Here is a 19,143-nt window from a genome sequence, read left to right as displayed (position 1 = left end):
TGCACCGGTACATAGCCCATCTGTAAACAGCCCATCTATCTACCTACCTCATCCCCATACTGTATTTACTTATTTATCTTGCACCTTTGCACCCCAGTATCTCTACTTGCACATTCATCTTCTGCACATCTACCATTCCAGTGTTTAATTGCTATATTGTAATTACTTTGCCACCATGGCCTATTTATTGCCGTAACTCCCTTTTCTTACCTCATTTGCACTCACTGTATGTAGACTTTTTGTTTTCTTTTGTTCTACTGTATTATTGACTATGTTTTGTTTATTCCATGTGTAACTCTGTGTTGTTGTATATGTCGAATTGCTATGCTTTATCTTGGCCAGGTCGCAGTTGCAAATGAGAACTTGTTCTCAACTAGCCTACCTGGTTAAATAAAGGTGAAATAAATAAATAAAATAAAATAGAACCGGCTACGGCCCTCTGACGTAACCTGGCAAAACCAGCGGGTGAAGAGACCAGTGTGAAATTAACAGCATTAGTGGTGAGTAGCAATAGTGGAATCAGCATTTCGCCTTTTTCAAATACAAGTCCCACATTGAAACTGATGCAAGCAGGTACAAATAGGCGAATCATACCATAATTGGATTAGATAATGATAAACAAGGTTGGAATGTTGTTTAATGAATTCAATAAAATACAATAATTATTAATTTTACAAAAAAATAAAAAATAAAATAGTTGAAATCTCACTCTGGATGTATTGGACTACATAAGTGCATAGGGAACATACAGTATATGCACTGTAGGATTACCTGTGAATCTTGGGTTCATGAAATGGGGTATCAGCCTACTCTTATTGCAAAACTTTGACTGGGAAATCTGCCCGATTTGACTCTGATATGCTTGTAGAACATGCACAGCACACAATTTTCTATAAGGTAGGCTATATGTCGCAGTAAAAGTGAGATCCATTCAACTGGAGCACCTCTAGTATCCAAATCCACAATGTTTACACACCCAGGGTTGTCTCTGCCCTTATTGTGGCCCTTAAAGACAATCTGCCAGATTATCTGATATGTGTATTGAACATAGGCCTACATATTACACTGTCAACAAATTTCTGTACATTGTGGTGCAATAAAATGGGGACTCTTCTACTCAGGAGAAACTCTGGTACGGATTTTTGTTTAGCATGATCTATTCCAATTATGGCATGGTGATTACACTATTTTAATCCGGTTGCATCAGTTTTAATGCGGGACCTTTATTTTGAAGGTTAAACGTTGAGTTCACTATTGTTTCTTATCATTAATGTGTTCATTTCACACTGGTGAAAACAAGACTACTCGGCATCACAGACGTTGTTAATAACTATGCCAAATACACCACATCGAACAAGATCTGGCCGCTGATGGAGAAATGTAAATGGATACCATCTGTGCTTTATGCGACGGTATTGTTTAGTTACAATGGTTACGTTTTGTAGCGAGAGAAAGTAAAAACACTTTTGTGGCTACGTTAGCTAGCCAACGTTAGTTTACTGGTTGTGTCTGCCCGCATTGGCGTAAAGGGCGCAGCTAGCTTGCAAGCTAGCGAACTTACTGTAAATCGCTGGTTAGCCGGTTAGCATGGCTAACTGGCGTCAGTTTTGTTGACAAATCCTGAATTCCGGAATTAGGCGGTCTGAATTTAACTACATCATACGCAGTGTGCCAAAGACAATAACGTTAGCTACCTCAGACATGAGAACGATCTAATACTAGTTTTATATATGTTATCCTGGTAATGTTAACTTGTTAGGTAACGATAGTTAGCTTGTTGAAAGTGCCCAAGTGATTGTGTTGATATGGTAATTTTTTTTTCTTATACAGCACAACGCAGCTGGACCGAACGGTGTTCATTCCAGTCTGATACTTCAGCATGGAATAGCCAGCACGGCTTCTCTTGAATCAAGCCTATAACGTTAATGTTAGCTGTCTACCCCCTTGCAAATAACTAAAAAGCAAGGTATGTAGATATTCATTTTGTCTTAAAGAGATAGCTAGTTCCTAGCAAAGAGAGCTGATTTTCAACATAACAATTGTAATTGTTCTCTAATTGTAAAATGGGTTCCCTGAAGACCTAACTAGTAAGAATTTAACTCCATTGTTTGACAATGTTATGTAATCTAAAGAAGAGATGACAATTAACGTATCTTTTTAGTCATATATATGGCTAGCTAGTACCCAGCACAGCTTTGTTGGACGTTTGTTGATCCACTAAATCTATGCCTAAATCCATGCCTGTTTTACAATTAAGTTCCTGGTTTTCCAGCTTGATTGCACCTCCAATTGACCTTGTTTGTGCCTGTGTCAACTATGGAGACAACTCAAGTGACTTTGGCAGTTAGGGGAGACACATCCCCAGGTAAGACCAACCCCTACTGCAGGGCAACAGACTAATCTGAAACAAGAAGACTATTCAATTCAAGACAACTTTAGACAGAAAAATTGACAACTAACCAGACAGTCAGTCAGGAATGTCATCTTTTAGCTAATCTCAGTTAACCTATATCTAAAATCGTGCGTAATATGGTAAGATTCTCGATTACAAGCCTCTCCACGAGAGTTTGGCTTTTGGCTAAAAAGTCCTTGATCTTTTGAACCTAATAAGGGGTGGGGGGGGTTTGTGAAAATGCGTGCAAGGTGAGTGTGTGTGGCGCGGCGCATTAATGGAACGTAATAATATGGTGTATGACTAGGTGAGGTGATAGCCGTGGTTGGTAGCTGTGAAGCTTTAGGAGCCTGGTGCCATCAGAGAGCTGTGACCCTACAACCTGCTGAACACGATGGGTACATATCACTTTTCTCTTGGAATGCGATCTGAATGATTTCTGTGTTGATGTTTGTAGCTACAGGGTGTTTAAGTAATTACACACATTATGTTCCTTCCCCAGCACATTGTGGAAGAGGATCATCAGTGTGCCCAGAGGTGCTGTGTCAACCTACCGCTATTTCAAAGGCCACTTCCTGGAGTCAAAGGTGAGCTCATTTTATGTGCTGTCAGCATGATGTAATGAGTAATATTAAACAAAATACATTGTGGTTGGTCTTTAAAAATTATTGTACCATAATCCAGTTACGTAAGTAGTTGCTTTAGTGGTAATCTCATGTTGGTCATTGAGTGACAGTTGACAAAGGATTGACAGTATTGTGTATTGTGAGACTAGTATTGTGAGACTAGGAGTCTGGCTCTTAAACCTTCCTTTTGATGATGGTGATGAATAGCCTACATACAGCGTGATCAACATTTTATATCCCCACTTCAGTTCTGGAGCCTGCTGATATTTTCACAGCTAATCTCTTATGAAATTGAATGTCATTTAAATGTAATGTACTTCATACTAAACTGTTTAGAGGATGTTTTAATTCACACACAGTTTTTCTTCTATGGAGCCACTGTAATCCAAGTGTGACCGAGTTAGTCTATGAGTAAGTCTGTTTTGAGTGAACACTAGAAAGCATTAGATTAGCTACGCTATAGCATATCTAAGATCATTAATGGGTTATTTAGCTCACTTTCCCCACATCTGTGTTGATCCCCTCTAGCTGTCCTCTCTGCAGTTGCTACATAACTCTTAGAGAGGAGAGCATGCCTGGAGCTCTGCCAGCTGGCCATAGCTGAGCTCTGATCTGTGCACATGACGTGAGCCTCTCCCATGTTATTTAATGCTGCGCTAGACTTGGAAGTTGGAACAGACACACACACACACAAGCACAGTATGTTCTTTACCATTCCAATTATTAATGCCAGTACTCAGTAATGCTCTCTATATGGCCAGCTTGGAGGCTCAAATTACACCCTTTTTTAAAGCTCTTCCTCTTTCAGAGAGGGATAGCTAGAGAGAGAGAGCACGTCTGGTTGTTGTGTCCTACAGACAGTAGCATATGAAGTAACACTATCACACCCGTGATGCGATGTGGAAACGAGGAAAAAACAACTAATTTGAACTGTGCTGTCCCTTCCTGGTCTGAACTACTGTCAGTGGACTAGCAGCATTACTAACTTGTCAGAGAGCATAATTTGTTGACTCATGGGGTGGTGCTCAGCACACACATTCAGATAGGCCAGCTGTAATGACAACACATTTTACTATGTCTCTATGGCCAGAAACCTAAAACCAGGACCACATTCAATTATTTTTGTGATTTAACCTGTTTTTAATACCAATTATAAAATGAGTTGTTTGGATGCTGGTTGGTTGATAGCAGGGAGTTATTCACCACAGTCCCTGGGTAATGCCTGTTACAGTTTCAATAGAATGATCCACTGCCCCACATCCCAGCCAGGCAATTTATAAACTTCATCTTCCCAGTAAAAAAGTGACTAGACATTATTTCTCCATGCCACTAGGCTAGCATTTGGTTTGTCTAAACCTTTCTGCCTGGCTCTGATCTGTGCAACAACTTTGCAGGTTTTTACACTGTGCCATAGAGAGAGTGAATGTGACGAGACTGAGCTCCTCTGAGCCAGCCAAATTCATTTTGGAACATTATAATGGATATATCAAAAGAAATGGCAAAGGGAAAACAAATGAAAATGCACATAGTTTGTCATTTCAGCTGCTTGGTGTGATTGTGTTAGCTTTAGTTGGCTAGGAGAATTAACTAGCCTGCATGGCAACCTTTTTTGCTTAAAACGTTTGGAATGGACGACCAGCTCGTTTGGCTATATTTGGACTAAATTGTCTGATGGAAGGATGAAATAAAACAAATGTACTCATTAAAATATCAAAAATGGTGAATGTCTCCCTCCTAAGGGCTGTTTCCCGGCCCTCCGTTCCGCGTTGTGCCTTCGAACAACCCTTAGTCAAGAGTTATTCACACAATCATCTCCAGGTTTTCATGCCTTATTGCTTAAATATTGTAGCAGACCAACTATGTTGGACCGGAGAAAAAAGGATCATTCTAAAATGTTTTAAAGTAAGTATTCAAAATCTTTCAGAGAAGATAGCAAAATATTTTAGTGTAGTAGAAGAGATGATGCCAAAGTTCTGCCTCCTGTCAACTAATAGAACCCCTTTGCAGATATCAACCAATGGTTGCTGACTGGCTTGCTGATTGGTAACCAAAGTGACGTTGACTATATCTGTCTTAATGCTGTACTAAACATTGGCATTGCAGAGTGCAGGTGGTCCCTGTCAGGTGATAGTCACTAAGTGGGAGACCCACCAGCAGCCACGCCTGATGAGCCCCACAGGTATATAAACCAGAACGATGCCCGGCTTGGTTTGGGAAATGTTTCTATGCTTAGTTGAGGCAAGGGGATTCAGCAGCCATATAAGACTGCTGAACAATTTAATCAAATGGCCACCCGGACTATTTACAATGTACCCCAGCGCATTGACTGGGTACCGGTACCCCCTGTATATAACCTCGTTATTGGTATTTTATTGTGTTACTTTTGATTTGATTTTCTACTTTACAGTTTATTTAGTAAATATTTTCTTAACTATAAGTAAGCATTTCACTGTAAGGTCTACACTTGTATTGATTTGAGGCCACTCAAACACCATTGTTTCAGAACTCAGACAAAGCTCATTCAAAATCAACTTGATGGGAACAAATGTAATATACTGTAGTTTCACCCTCAATCCTACAGCCTGACACTTTTTGGTCAAGGTTTAAAACATCAAATCTATATCATTATTATTACTATTTTATGTTGCTTTTAGAAGTTGATATGGTTTGTTTTCTATAGACCTCATGCCTGTTTATTCTCTTGCAGAATCACACCTTGATATTGACAATGGCCAATTTGGATTCCACAGTAAGTCCAACTAAATATATCACATCTTGATTTAATACATTTTGGGAAAATATCTTTGACACCCATTCAAATTAATGGATTTGGCTAGTTCAGCCACACCCGTTACTGACAAGTATATAAAATCGAGCACACAGCAATCTCCATAGACAAACATTGGCAGTAGAATGGCCGGTACTGAAGAACTGTGACGTTCAACATGGCACTGTCATAGGATGCCACCTTTCCAACAAGTCAGTTTGTCAAATTCCGGTTACTGGCCCAACGCTCTTACCTGATAGGTTGACCTAACCTTAATCCTTACCTTAACCACACTGCTAACCGTATGCCTAACCATTACCTCAAATTAAGACCAAAAAGCACATTTCTGTTTTCATGAATTGTTACTATAGCCAATTTTGACTTTGCCCATGAGGTGAAAATTGCTCAGTTCTGCCTCCAAGGCAAGATTTATGACAATAAACATCAAACTGCTACTAAGTACCTGAGGAATGACTCAAACCGCTGGTTGAACTGAACTCTTCACAGGTTACATGTAAAGCACATCCCCATTAGAGACTGCTAAGATTTCAGGTTACAGTTATCTGGTAAAACATTGTGAATTTGACTGTTTTCCCACCCTACACAATATGTTTAAACAATGGCTTTTTATTTCCATAGCAATTTTCTCAAAGTGCTTTGCATTGTGTGCGAATAGCTAACCTCATCCACCACCAAGTACTGTTACTCACCTGGGTGATCCAGCAGGAGCCAGTTTGTGCCAGAACACTTACCACATGTTTCCCTGCGACTCCTTTCTGCAGATGGCTTAGAGTGTGTGGACTCTGGGTGGCTGACGTGCCAGACAGAGATCCGTTTGCGTCTGCACTATTCAAAGACGTCTCCTGTATCCATCACCAAGAAGAAATATAAGAAGTCTCGTTTCAGGTGAGGCCGTGAGACACGCGGCTCTTATTCAACACTGTTTGCTGCCTGAGTGCTTATCTAAGAGGCTGTGGCTTGGATCAGAAGGGGCAGAATTTCCTCAAATGCAGATAGAAATTATCCCAAAATAACTTATGGAATCAAACCAAACATGGCACTAAAATAAATCCTCTTTATTCATGAAATATGCAGACAACTCCTGTAAAGGTATTGATGAGAACACTTGTCCACCTGTTCAAATTCATGACTTACTAGTCAGGCTTGTAAGGTCTCAAATCTTTCCCAATTTGACCTCTGTTGACCTGTGACCTTTCCTCCCTGACCTCAGGATCAAGCTGACACTGGAAGGTGTAGAAGAGGAGGAGGAGGATGATGAAGAGCAGGAGCAGAGCGCGGTAGCGTGGCACAAGATGACCACCACGCTGGAGACCAGTATGATCAGTGGAGATGGGTACAAGTCCCGCCACTCCCAGCCTGAGTGTGGTTATGCCCTGGAGGCCTCACAGTGGACAGAGTACGTCATCCACACCATGGACCCTGACAACCTGGAACTCACCTTTGACTTCTTTGAGGTACAGTTCACAGCAGGATGACTATTGTCAACTCTACAGAAACAACTAATTTTTGTGTTGTAACTATACTCCCAAACCAGTGTTTTAGCAGAAAGTCAGTGTCAGACCGTGTGTGTGTATATATACAGTACAGAGTGAATCTATTAACCCTTTCTTCCCCTCCTAAACAGGAGGACATGGGTGAGCATGTGGTGGCAGGGGATGCCCACCCGGGGACCGTGGGTACGGCCTGCCTTCTCTCCTCATTCTTTGTGGAGAGTGGCAAGGACACGGGTGTGGTCACTCTGCCCATCATGAAACGCAACTCCAGACAGACCCTGGGCAAAGTCCGAGGTGAGCAACCCTACCCCTCCTGGAACAAGTGGTCTTGTAATATTTTATTTTTAAAAAAGCTACTACTTGACACCCATGTAGCTCTTTGTAAATCAGGTATTAATATCAATGGGATATTTGCAGAAAACTTGATTTGGACTTATTGAATATACTCCCGAGTGGTGCAGAGGTCTAAGGCACTGTATCTCAGTGCAAGAGGCATCACTACAGTCCCTGGTTCGAATCCAGGGCACATCCGCCCCAATTGGCCCAGCGTTGTCCGGGTTTGGCCGATATTATAAATAAGAAGTTGTTCTTAACTGGCTTACCTAGTTAAATACAGGTTAAATTTGAAAACTTCTATATTTCCCTCAGAGTAACTGACTATGTTAAATAGATAGTCTAAAACTCAGATTCAGCCTGTATTGACTGACAGGTCTTTCAGAAATGGAATTAGAGTCAGTTAATTCACCGAAACTGAAATTCTATTTCAATACTAAAAATAAAAAAATATTAATCAATAAATTGAAAGGGAGGAACTTTTTATTTCAAAACTTTTATATTGTTTAATTCAAATCCCTTCCTAAATTGGATGACCTAAATTTCAATTGATTCCTTACCAATTGGATATTAATGAAATTGGGGAGAAAAGGGAGTGGGGTAAAAAAACAAACATTTTTTTTACCCCAACCCTGTAGAATACTGTAGGTCAGCACATCCATATCCTCCTGCAGCCCTTTTCCCTATGTAAACAGTCAACTTTCCGCTTAGCATGTAACTGTCAAACAGGGTGGGAAATAGGTCAAAACAGGAACTAGAATGTAAATGCAGGATTAGATTACTTGGGGCCAGAGGGTTAGCTAAGATGTTTCCCTGGTAAAAAAATAAAAGTCAGATTAAAGTTAATTAATGAGTACAATTCACATAAAAAATAAATAAATAAATAAATATATATATATAAGAATGTAAAGTCATGTATTTTTCTGTTCCAGTGGACTACCTGGTGATCCGTCCTATCGAGGGACTACAGTGTGAAATGAGCTCGTCCTTCACCAAGTACTGGAGGAAGAGGAGTGCCCCCCTGGACGTAGGCCACAGAGGGGCCGGCAGCACACACGCAGCCAAGTGAGAGATGCACACACGACACAATTGATTATTAGGTGTTGATGTACCTAATGATTGTCTATGTGTGTGTTGAAGCAGGACTCTACTCAATAACAACACAGTCCCTCTGTTTTATTAAATGTTTGAATGCAATTGTCCTGTTCTGTCCGGCTTCAACGTTTCAGTGCAAGTTAGGACATGCTCAGTCAGACTGAGACATCAACAGAGGAAGTCGAGGTCAACGAACAACAACAAAGACATTGTTCTTTCTGGTTTCTTGTCATGTCACTGTACTGGGAAAACCTTGCCTCTGAATCTCAGCCAGAAGTTGTCAGAGTGCAAGTCATTAACTAGTAGTCTGACCGTACACAATTGGTTTGGTATCTGTGTTATACTGTAAATTGTGATTTGGGTGCCTTTGCCTTTGGTTTTGTGCAAAAATGTCTGGTTTTGATTTTCAGACATACCAAAGTTAGGGAGAACACCATTGCCTCGTTTAAAAGTGCTGCCAATCATGTGAGTATTCCTACAAAACGTAAAACACTTGAAAATGTATCTGATCTGGTTTTACATCAGAGTTGACTGCATGTGTGTTGTATGTTTCTGAAGGGGGCTGCCTATGTAGAGTTTGACGTCCATCTCTCCAAGGACTGCGTCCCCATCGTGTACCACGATCTCACCTGCTGCATCTCCACTAAGAAGGTAAACAACAACATAAATCCTGTCGGGTGCACCCTGTACAGTTTCCTTACTTTTAATTTTATTTTCCTCTCCTCCTGTCAGAAAGGAGACAAGCTCTCTCTGGACCTGTTTGAAGTTCCTGTCAAAGACCTCACATACGACCAGCTACAGCAGCTCAAGGTAGAAGAGCTTTTAACTACAGCTAGCTTCTGGCTTCTCCGTTACTAGTTAATACACTCAGACGCCAGTCCTTGAAATGGGTTAATATGAAGTATTTTTTGTCATGTAGACTATGGTTTACCCCACACTATTTAGGAGTAGGCCTATATGATGTGAAAGATGACTTGGTTTTGTGTTTGATTAACAGTTGGGCCATGCTTCTGCCTTGAAGGTGAACGACCACAAAGGTATAGTGTATTTTCTTATATTTCGCTGGCTATAATACCCACCACAAAATCCTACACACAATACCCCATAATGACAAAGTGAAAACAGGTTTTTAGAAAAAAAATACAAAACAGATACCTTGTTCACATAAGTATTCAAACCCTTTGCTATGAGACTCAACATTGAGCTTGGGTGCATCCTGTTTCCATTGATCATCCTTGATGTTTCTACAACTTGATTGGAGTCCACCTGTGGTAAATTCAATTGAATGGACATGATTTGGAAGTCACACGCCTGTCTCTATAATGTCCCACAGTTAACAGTGCATGTCAGAACAAAAACCAAGCCATGAGGTCGAATTAATTTTCCCTGGTGCCCCGAGACAGGATTGTGTCGAGGCACAGATCTGGATAAGGGTACCAAAAAATGTCTTCAACATTAAAGGTAAACAAGAACACAGTGGCCTCCATCATTCTTTAATAGAAGAAGTTTAGAACCACCAAGACTTCCTAGAGCTGGCCAAACTGAACAATCGGGGGAGAAGGGCATTGGTCAGGAAGGTGACCAAGAACCCGATGGTTACTCTGACAGAGCTCCAGAGGTCCTTTATGGAGATGGGAGAACCTTCCAGAAGGACAAGCATCTCTGCAACACTCGACTAATCAGGCCTTTGTGGTAGAGTGGCCAGACTGAAGCTACTCCTCTGTAAAAGTCACCTGCCAGCCCGCTTGGAGTTTGCCAAAAGGCATCTAAAGGACTCTGACCATGAGAAACAAGAGTCTCTGGTTTGATGAAACCAAGATTGAACTCTTTGGCCTGAAAGCCAAGTGTCACGTCTGGAGAAACCGTAGGGGTGGTGCCAGGTTAAAGCATGGTGGTGGCAGCATCATGCTGTGGGGATGTTTTTCAGCAGCAGTGACTGGGAGACTAGGATCGAGGCAAAGATGAACGGAGCAAAGTACAGAGAGATCCTTGATGAAATCCTGCTCCAGGGCGCTGAGGACCTCCGACTGCGCTGAAGGTTCACCTTCCAACAGGACAAAAACCCTAAGGACACAGCCAAGACAACACAGGAGTGGCTTCGGAACAAGTCTCTGAATGTCCTTGAGTGGCCCAGCCAGAGTCCGGACTTGAACCCAATCGAACATCTCTGGAGAGACCTGAAAATAGCTGTGCAGCGACGCTCCCCATCCAACCTGACAAAGCTTGAGAGGATCTGCAGAGAAGATTGTGAGGAACTCCCCAAATACAGGTGTGCCAAGCTTTTAGTGTCATACCCAAGAAGACTTGAGGCTGTAATCGCTGGCTGAGGTGCTCAACAAAGTACTGAGTAAAGGGTCTGAATACTTATGTAAATACTTATGCACCCTAATAGCACCCTATGTGATATTTCAGTTTATTTTTTAATACATTTGCTAATATGTTTTAAAGAAACTGTTTTGGGGTATTGTGTGTAGATTGATGAGGAAAAATAAACAATTGAATCAATTTTAGAATAAGGCTGTAACGTAACAAAATGTGGAAAAAGTCAAGGGGTTTGAATACTTTCCAAATGCACTGTATGTCCGCTGCTTGCATCATTGTTTTAAAGCAGTTGAAGATGAACCATCAGAGCAGCTGAACTGTGTATCGGCCTGTGTGTGAAGTGCATGGTTTACTCCCACTTTGTTTCTTAGATGATGATGAAGAGGAGGAGGTTGACGAGCATCAGCCCTTCCCTTCCTTTTCCCAGGTAGATAACCTCCTAGTAGGCGTCACCGCTGTCGAGGTTACCATATGATGGGGTTATTTGGTGATCTTTGTGAACTAGCCTATCCCAACCTTGAGGTTCTGTGTCCTATTATAACTGATTCCCAATGTCATGTCATGTTCCAGATATTCCAAGCAGTGCCTGAAAATGTGGGCTTCAACATCGAGCTGAAGTGGGTTTGTCAGATGAAGGTAGGTACAGCCAGTCAGTGATACTGGAGATGGGAAGTCACGAGGTGGTCATGCTAGAAAGTACCTAAGTGGCTGAACCGATGAGCACGTACATGACCCATCTGTTTTTTTAGGGTTAGGGCTTGTGGTTCAAGTCAAATAGGAACACTTTGTACTTTTAACTCCTATCATGGTCCGATAGTAACAACCCTTATCACATTGGACGGTTGTGATTTTGTTTACAACAGGATGGTTCGTGGGAAGGAAACCTGTCCTCGTACTTCAACATGAACCTGTTCCTGGACATCATACTGACCTGTGTGCTGCAGAGAGCTGGCAAGAGACGCATCGTCTTCTCCTGCTTCGACCCTGACATCTGCACTATGTAAGCACCGCTTACACACCAGTTATCCAACAGTCAGACTGAAGACAGTGTTAACCTGCCGAGCTGAAGCCTTGTTTACATAGGCAGTCATAAACATACATATTACAACTATGACACATGTGTTATGTAGCTGTTATGAAGGCTTTATGAATGCATACGTAAGGGGGGGGGGGGGGGCTACAGTGAAGTTAACCATAAATGCTGTATTCTCCCCCAGGGTTCGTCAGAAGCAGAACAAGTACCCAATCCTGTTCCTGACCCAGGGCATCTCTGAGATCTACCCGGAGCTCATGGACATCCGCTGTCGCACCACACAGATCGCCATGAGCTTCGCACAGAGCGAAAACCTCCTGGTGAGTGGTGGAACTGGGATGGATGGATGGATGGATGTGTCTGTGCTAATGTAGGGGATCAGTCAACTCTGATTGTGTCTGTAGGGTATTAGTGCCCACACTGAGGAGCTCCTTCAGAACCTGGAGCACATCCGAGAGGCCCAGTCTAAAGGCCTGGTAGTGTTCTGCTGGGGAGACCTCAACAACGACCACGACAACAGGACCAAGCTACGGGAACAGGGCATTGACGGACTCATCTACGACAGGTAAACATTCGTCTGATGATGGTCGATGACTGGTAAATCCGTTTGGCTCATATAGGGGCAGGTTACCAGACACAGATTAAAGCTTGTGCTAGACTAAAAAGCTTGCTGTTTTACTCCAAGACTAGGCTTAATGGAGAGGACTATCTTGCGCAATGTGCTGTTTTTAGTTCCCGAGAGGCCTAGCCAAAGGTTAGCTATAATAAAATATTTTGTTAGGACTTAAGAGTTTGTCCCTCAGGCAGGTACACCCTGTTCTCATGTAGTTATGTAAACCAGTGTCTAAGTATCTATCCTGATCACACTATCAACAGCTGTTGACTGTTGCTCAATGTACTTGATTGGACTTCTCAACATTGCTCTAGAGTTTATTAGTCACATGCACAGGGTCAAAGATGTAATTACAGGGTACAGTGAAATTCTTAAGCTTCGAGCTCCAACAGTGCAGGTCAAGAGAAGTGAATGGGAGAATAATAATATATAAATTTTTACAACTGCAACAATGAAAATGGTACATTATGGGTCAGTAATTGTAGTGTAAACACAATCAGCATATCAGTTAAGGACATCATAATATGAGGTTACATATTATTACAACCTAAAAACACAAAGTAGGCAAATATGGAATCACTCGTCGTTCAGCCAGCGTAGCTAGACTAATGAAAGTAATAGTCGTTATGTAATTAGAAAATTCAAGTAGATATAGCTGGGTCAGAGAGAGGCTTCCTTCAAAGAACAGACATGTCATGTGACCTGACCTCAGCGAGAACTGGTTTTATAATACTGCCTCAGCAGTATAGACCTATTTTATGTAAATTGCACCTTTGAACTGTGGTCTACATGTTTGGCCGTGATGGGGTTTACGGATTAAACCATTCAGTGGGATTCCTGCGAGTCAGAAATAGATTGCCAGAATTTCTTCCAGCTGTATCTTATCACTGGAATACACCAGATACATTTTCTCCAGTCCCCTGCTTATTGTCATGACAACTGGGAGTTGGTAAAAGTTGCCCCTAACAGCAGATGCAGGGTCATATATTCTTTCAACCCTTATTGGGAGTAATATAATCTGACCCTAGATCTGTGGTTAAAATGGCCATTTCTACCTGGAGCTGATAACTGTGCCTCTTTCTTTCAGAATATGTGAAAGCTGGTGGCCAAATCATGTCATTGACTCTCACCCTACTGGTTCTTCTGATGCCAGTAATGTTTCTCTGGTTCCTGGTTGTGCTTATTTACTCACCCCTGATTTTGGATCTTTTGTTTCCTCGTGACTACTGCCTGAATGAAAGCCCCCTGGTCTGGTCAATAACTGGAACAGACCAGCAGGGTTCCATGACAATGATGCAAGACAATTGACTTCTCATTTGGCTAAACTGTGTGGAGAACTAGGCTATGTTCCTCTTTTCCTGCGATAGTCTGCCTAGAGTTTGCACTTCTTATGAAAAAGTGTGTTGGTAGCAACATTTTACCAGACTTTATATTAAAATGTTAATATTGATTGTTTAAAGCAACGATTGATTGGTCAACTGCCTGTCTATCATTTTTTAGATGAGACGTCCCCAGTGGATAAAGGTTGCTCCTTATATTCATGCTTTTATCAGTTTGTTTATTTTCAGCTTTATTACTCCTGCTTCCAGCTCTTCTTCAGCACTGACCATTTGCAGACAGAGGCCTATGTAGATGCATGGCGTATAAAGCACCCAGTTAGAGCGACTGGCTGTTTTGCTGGAATGTCAGGTAGTCAGGCAGCATGGCTGATTCACGAGCAAGTGGCTGTAAGAACCTGTTTACATTGAGCTGAATTCTGTTGTTGGTCCATGGGTGTGTGCACTGTTCTTTTGAATGCCCGTTGGAGACATTATATTCACTGCACATTCTGGTTTTCACCTGCAAGTATTTAACCTTTCAGATTTGCATGCTCTTTATTTAGGGCCAAGGAAGTATCATGAGTTCGGGGTCACTAATACGCCTTCCAGCTAGTTGTAGAATGGATGTTCCCAAACTGGTGACATCGTCCTGTGTGCACAATGTTCCAGTTCATGACTGATAACAGCTTGAGTTCAGCTCGCTGCTCTCAAGGCTTTGCAGAGTATTGTGTATTTCAGTCTATTACAACTTCTCAGGGATTTCATAGCTTGACGGATGAACAATTATTTGTTAATGAATTATTTATAATGATTAAGAATCAGCATAGATGCATGAAAAATATGGGTGTTAGCGTAGTGGTCTTATCCATTAGTGCATGTAATGTAGAGTGGTTGGGAAAAAAGCCTATTGGTGATTGTTGCAGTTGTGTTGTCATGAATGATACTGCTAGAAGCTAATCCCTTCTCTTCTGCTTTATGCTACAACATTGTACAGTAGCTGATCATGTAATGTGAGTTTGTTTTTATTGCTAAGTTTAGGCCTATATTGACATGCTATCGATCATGTTGATTAGCCCTTTGTTATGTAGACACTGAGAAACCAGATACCAGACATCTTTATTTTGAACAGCACTTCCGTGTTCCCTTGTGTACCTGAGGTAGTTCTTCTGTCTTTGGCTCATTAACAGATGTTTGTTTCTCTCCTTTCTCCATCTTTTTCTCCAGGATCTGTGACGACCAGGTCGAGCAGCCTAACATCTTCAAAGTAGAGGAGCAGCACACGCTGCAGGAAACGCTCAAGAGCTTTGTGTGTTCCTGCTACACCATCCCCTGCCAGGCGGCTCCTGTCTGCCCCTCCTCCACCTCCAAGAAGCACAATGGCAGTGCAGAGTCTGACTCGGGCCTCAGCTCCTCCTGAACAACTCACTGCCCCCTAAGTTTGTCACTAGATAGGACAGAAGCGTAAATCCATATAGACAGAATTGATGAGTAAGTGTACACTACTGTGTTACATAGGAGCCACACTAGGGAAGAGGGGAAATTATAATTGTATTAACCTGTTGTACTGGAAGTGTAACTTTTTGCCTGTGTGAGCAGAGCGCAAGCCACTTTATCCTAATGTTCTCAGGTGTGAGCTGCTTGTCAATCTTTTAAGCTTGAGCAGCGCAAGCCTCTCGCAAAGCTACCGGGCTTACGCCTGGTTTCATTGAAGTGATTTGGAGCGTATCACACTCTGAAAAAGTTGCGCGTCCGGTGTAGCGCCTATGCTAGGGGTTAGGCGTTGTGTTGGTAATCACAATGTTGGTTTAAAAAACACTTCTATCCTCTCTAGCATGACCAGAAAGTGACAACCCTTACTGAACTGACCTCCACTCGGTCCACTGAAGCCATACACAAGCTGTGTCCAGATCAGTGTCCTCTTAGCTGTTTGCTTTAACTGGAAAAAGGATGGTTTTGAAAAGGGATGTTTTGCTAGAAAAGGCTTCTGGCATTTGTTATTTGGATTTTAGTTCTATACAGTTGAATGACTGTGGGATATGCACCTCAGTCACAATAATAATGGAATTCCCTGTACATTCACAGGTCTTCACTTACAAATTAATGCCTACTCAAGGAATTTATTTTCAAGTGCATCTTTTATTTAGCAAATTTGCTAAATACAAATCAAACTAAAGTGCTGAAATGAACTGTATATTAGCTTTTCCAGATATAAAGTTTATTCTTGGAGTATCATAGGTTTAATTTAAGCATATGCTGTAGTTTGAAGTCTTTAGGCAGATAATGATTTGCATCTGCGTTATGATTTTCCTCATATGATATAGCCAACATTTTACAACAGCAGTGTTATTTTTGTCACTCATATAATTTTGATAGGGAGTATTGCAGTAGAACAAGATAATTCGGGACTGTGACCAAAACTTTCTCAGGTGGTTTTAAATTCAAATGTCCATTTGAACTTAAACTCATACAATGTGATTTGTATTGGGAGTGCCCTGAGCTGTGCCATTAATGAAGTGTCATTACTGGATGACCAGATTATAAAGTGTTGCTGTGGGTGCCTAAATCTGAACAGATTAATAATATCACTTTAATGACCTGTTGAATGACCAGTAGAAAAACAGTTTGTTTGTGCTCTCAACACCACCTTGAATCTGTGAGCTCAAAAGTCACCATTAGGGAAAGGTATACACTCCTACATATTTATTTGTACAGTGAAGCTAAAATGTTTAGTGTTGTTTTGTACTCAAGCATTTTGGATTTGAGGAAATGTTTGAGGCGACAGTTACACATCTGTAACTTTTTCACTCGTCATTATTCACCATTTATTTGTGATTATCCAAAAAGTGTGGTATTAATATAGAAGTGTTCAGAAACCTGTTCTATTCTTATTAACAATAAAAATAAAAATAAATGAGACTGAATTCATTTCTAAATGGTAAAACATGTATTTAAAATGCTCTCAAATTAAAGGTGATTACTGTCGCCTCATTTAAAACATTGGATCCCAAATGCTGGAGTACAGAGACAAATTCAAAGTTTTAGCTTCAATGTCCAAATAAGTAGGGGAGTATAGGTAGCCCTTTGTTATGGCTAGGTCTAGTCCACACAACTCAATCCCTATCTCCCTTTGATGAGAAGGGTTTTCTTAGTAGCTGTGCTTGCTCAACACACAATATATGCCATTTAGCAGATTCTTTTTTTTTGTTGAGTGGTCCCGGGAATCAAACCCACTATCCTGCCGTTGCAAGCGCCATGCTCTACCACCTGAACTACAGAGGACCACATCATCAGAAAGCCTTAATGGAGAAGTTTTATGATTTCACTAGTCTGACTGCCACTTGTTTCAGTCTCTTCATACCTCTGATCATTTCATGTAATAGAAGACCAATATTTGTCTTGCCTCCACTGAACAAAAGTTTTTTTTTTTTTTCCTTGCAAAGTTTTCCTGCACATTGCAACTCACATTTTTCCTACGTCCGTATTTTGTTCTACAATCTTTTATTTAAATGCACATGGAAGACATGTAACTGTCTATTTTTCCTAAACGGTGTACATGACATGTAAACATTTCACTTGAACACAGAGAAGCAAGCACAGCTTGCATTGTTGTAGAAATGTATAGTCTGTCTGCTCGTTTGTCTGTTTTAAGTTATAAAAGTAAGGCAAAAAAAAGTATCTTAATGTTTGACACTTTTACTGTATGTATGGCCTACTGTTAGTCATAATGCATGCCCCTCAGACAGAGTGCTATGGTGGACTGGGTGACTGGGTGATTGTATCCACGGTCACTCGTTCATGTCACACCCCTGCTACTCTGTCTGGACAATACAATGCTAGCTAAATGAATTGAAAAATTAATAAAATGATTTAGAAACTTATATTGTAAGACTTTCTTTTACACATCGCAAAAATTGACATACCGGTCGCTACTAGTATTTTAAGAGTGTGTATGATGAGAGTGTGTATGCACAGTATGATGAGTGATTTGTTTATTAGAGAAATAATGTTGATCTGGTTCTGAATTTACAACCACTGGAGGCCTTTGGTTTGCCTTGAACATTGTCACCAACCAAAATTATCTTGGGTGTACTTTAACTCTTTCTGCCTTGGCAAGGTGCCATGTTTGTCTTCTGCAGTGCTGTTTCCAGCACCTGTACTAGTTTAGTGGACAGTGTAATGTTAGGAGTTATGTCACCACACAGGCACAGCTGGAACTATTATTATCTGTCAACCTTATGCTGACATCCAGAGGCTGCTTTTACACAGCTGACTTCTGACATATTTTTCACAAATTAGTATTTTGACCAATCAGATCAGCTCTGAAAAATATCTGATGTGAAAAGATCTAATGTGATTGTTCAAAATACACATTTTGTGGAAAAAATATCAGAATTGGGTTGCATGTTTTAAACCAATGATGTATAAACCCTGGATTGCTGAGACTACCTACTATGTATTAGGTGGATTCAAAGCCTATCAGACATATTGGCTCTCCCCAGTTGGAGCAGTCCTCCATAGGAATTAATGGAATTGTATTTCAATTGAATGTTTCAAGTACAAAATGAAATGTATTTAAGTATTATTTTTGAAGTGGGGACAGTAACATTAGTAATCTAATAAAGACTTAAGGAAAATGTTTTTATTTGTATGTTGAACACACATAATATAGTAAAGTATGCATTAAGTTGTCCGTAATAGAATACACGTCAAAAACAAATGTAGACATTAATAAATTAATTTATATAGCTTCCAAAACATTTTTTTGCAATGGAGGAGTACCAAGATGGCTTCACGGCTTCTTCAATACAGCGTACCGTGTCAGTTATCCAGAGTTTATACACATTGGTTTAAACGCAGCCAGAGTAACACACACACACAGAAGTATACATTTGATAAAATCCTGGGTGTCTAATGTGGCTTTGTCCCTTCATCTGCACTACTGCTAACATTGCCATTTTGCACTCGTCAATCCCATTCTTTCAGAATTCAGATGGAGAAGATTTAACTTTAGTTTAATGCACGGCACACCCATTTCCTCTAGACAGGTGGTTTTGTGCAGTGTGTTTAAGCCATGATTTTATTGCTACCTAGTGCTCAATGATGGAAACAGACTTGAACCTTCTCTTAAT

At 40.9% G+C, this 19,143-nt stretch overlaps 1 protein-coding gene across 3 annotated transcripts; it reads left to right on the top strand.

Annotated features, from left to right (window-relative positions):
- The first annotated feature begins 1,267 nt into the window (after positions 1-1,267).
- On the top strand, positions 1,268-17,892 carry LOC129825346 (glycerophosphocholine phosphodiesterase GPCPD1-like). Of its 3 annotated transcripts, none has more exons than XM_055885371.1 (23): positions 1,268-1,380; positions 1,831-1,966; positions 2,273-2,365; positions 2,700-2,790; positions 2,895-2,979; positions 5,122-5,197; positions 5,726-5,767; positions 6,568-6,691; positions 7,017-7,260; positions 7,431-7,593; positions 8,565-8,697; positions 9,138-9,192; positions 9,286-9,378; positions 9,460-9,537; positions 9,725-9,764; positions 11,421-11,476; positions 11,620-11,685; positions 11,913-12,049; positions 12,267-12,402; positions 12,487-12,647; positions 13,783-13,847; positions 15,009-15,024; positions 15,239-17,892. In XM_055885371.1, the coding sequence occupies exons 3-23, from the start codon at positions 2,317-2,319 to the stop codon at positions 15,429-15,431; spliced, it is 2,103 nt and encodes a 700-aa protein (XP_055741346.1). In that variant the 5' UTR covers positions 1,268-1,380; positions 1,831-1,966; positions 2,273-2,316; the 3' UTR covers positions 15,432-17,892. The 3 variants fall into 3 exon arrangements, with proteins under 3 accessions (XP_055741346.1, XP_055741344.1, XP_055741347.1); XM_055885369.1 differs by having other exon boundaries at positions 1,268-1,412; XM_055885372.1 differs by lacking the exons at positions 13,783-13,847; positions 15,009-15,024 and having other exon boundaries at positions 1,268-1,412.
- The last annotated feature ends 1,251 nt before the right edge of the window (positions 17,893-19,143 follow it).

Source organism: Salvelinus fontinalis, chromosome 27 (assembly GCF_029448725.1).
Source record: "Salvelinus fontinalis isolate EN_2023a chromosome 27, ASM2944872v1, whole genome shotgun sequence".
NCBI lineage: Eukaryota > Metazoa > Chordata > Actinopteri > Salmoniformes > Salmonidae > Salvelinus > Salvelinus fontinalis.
The sequence above is the reverse complement of the archived record's forward strand: the minus strand, read 5'-3'. Positions and strand labels throughout refer to the sequence as shown.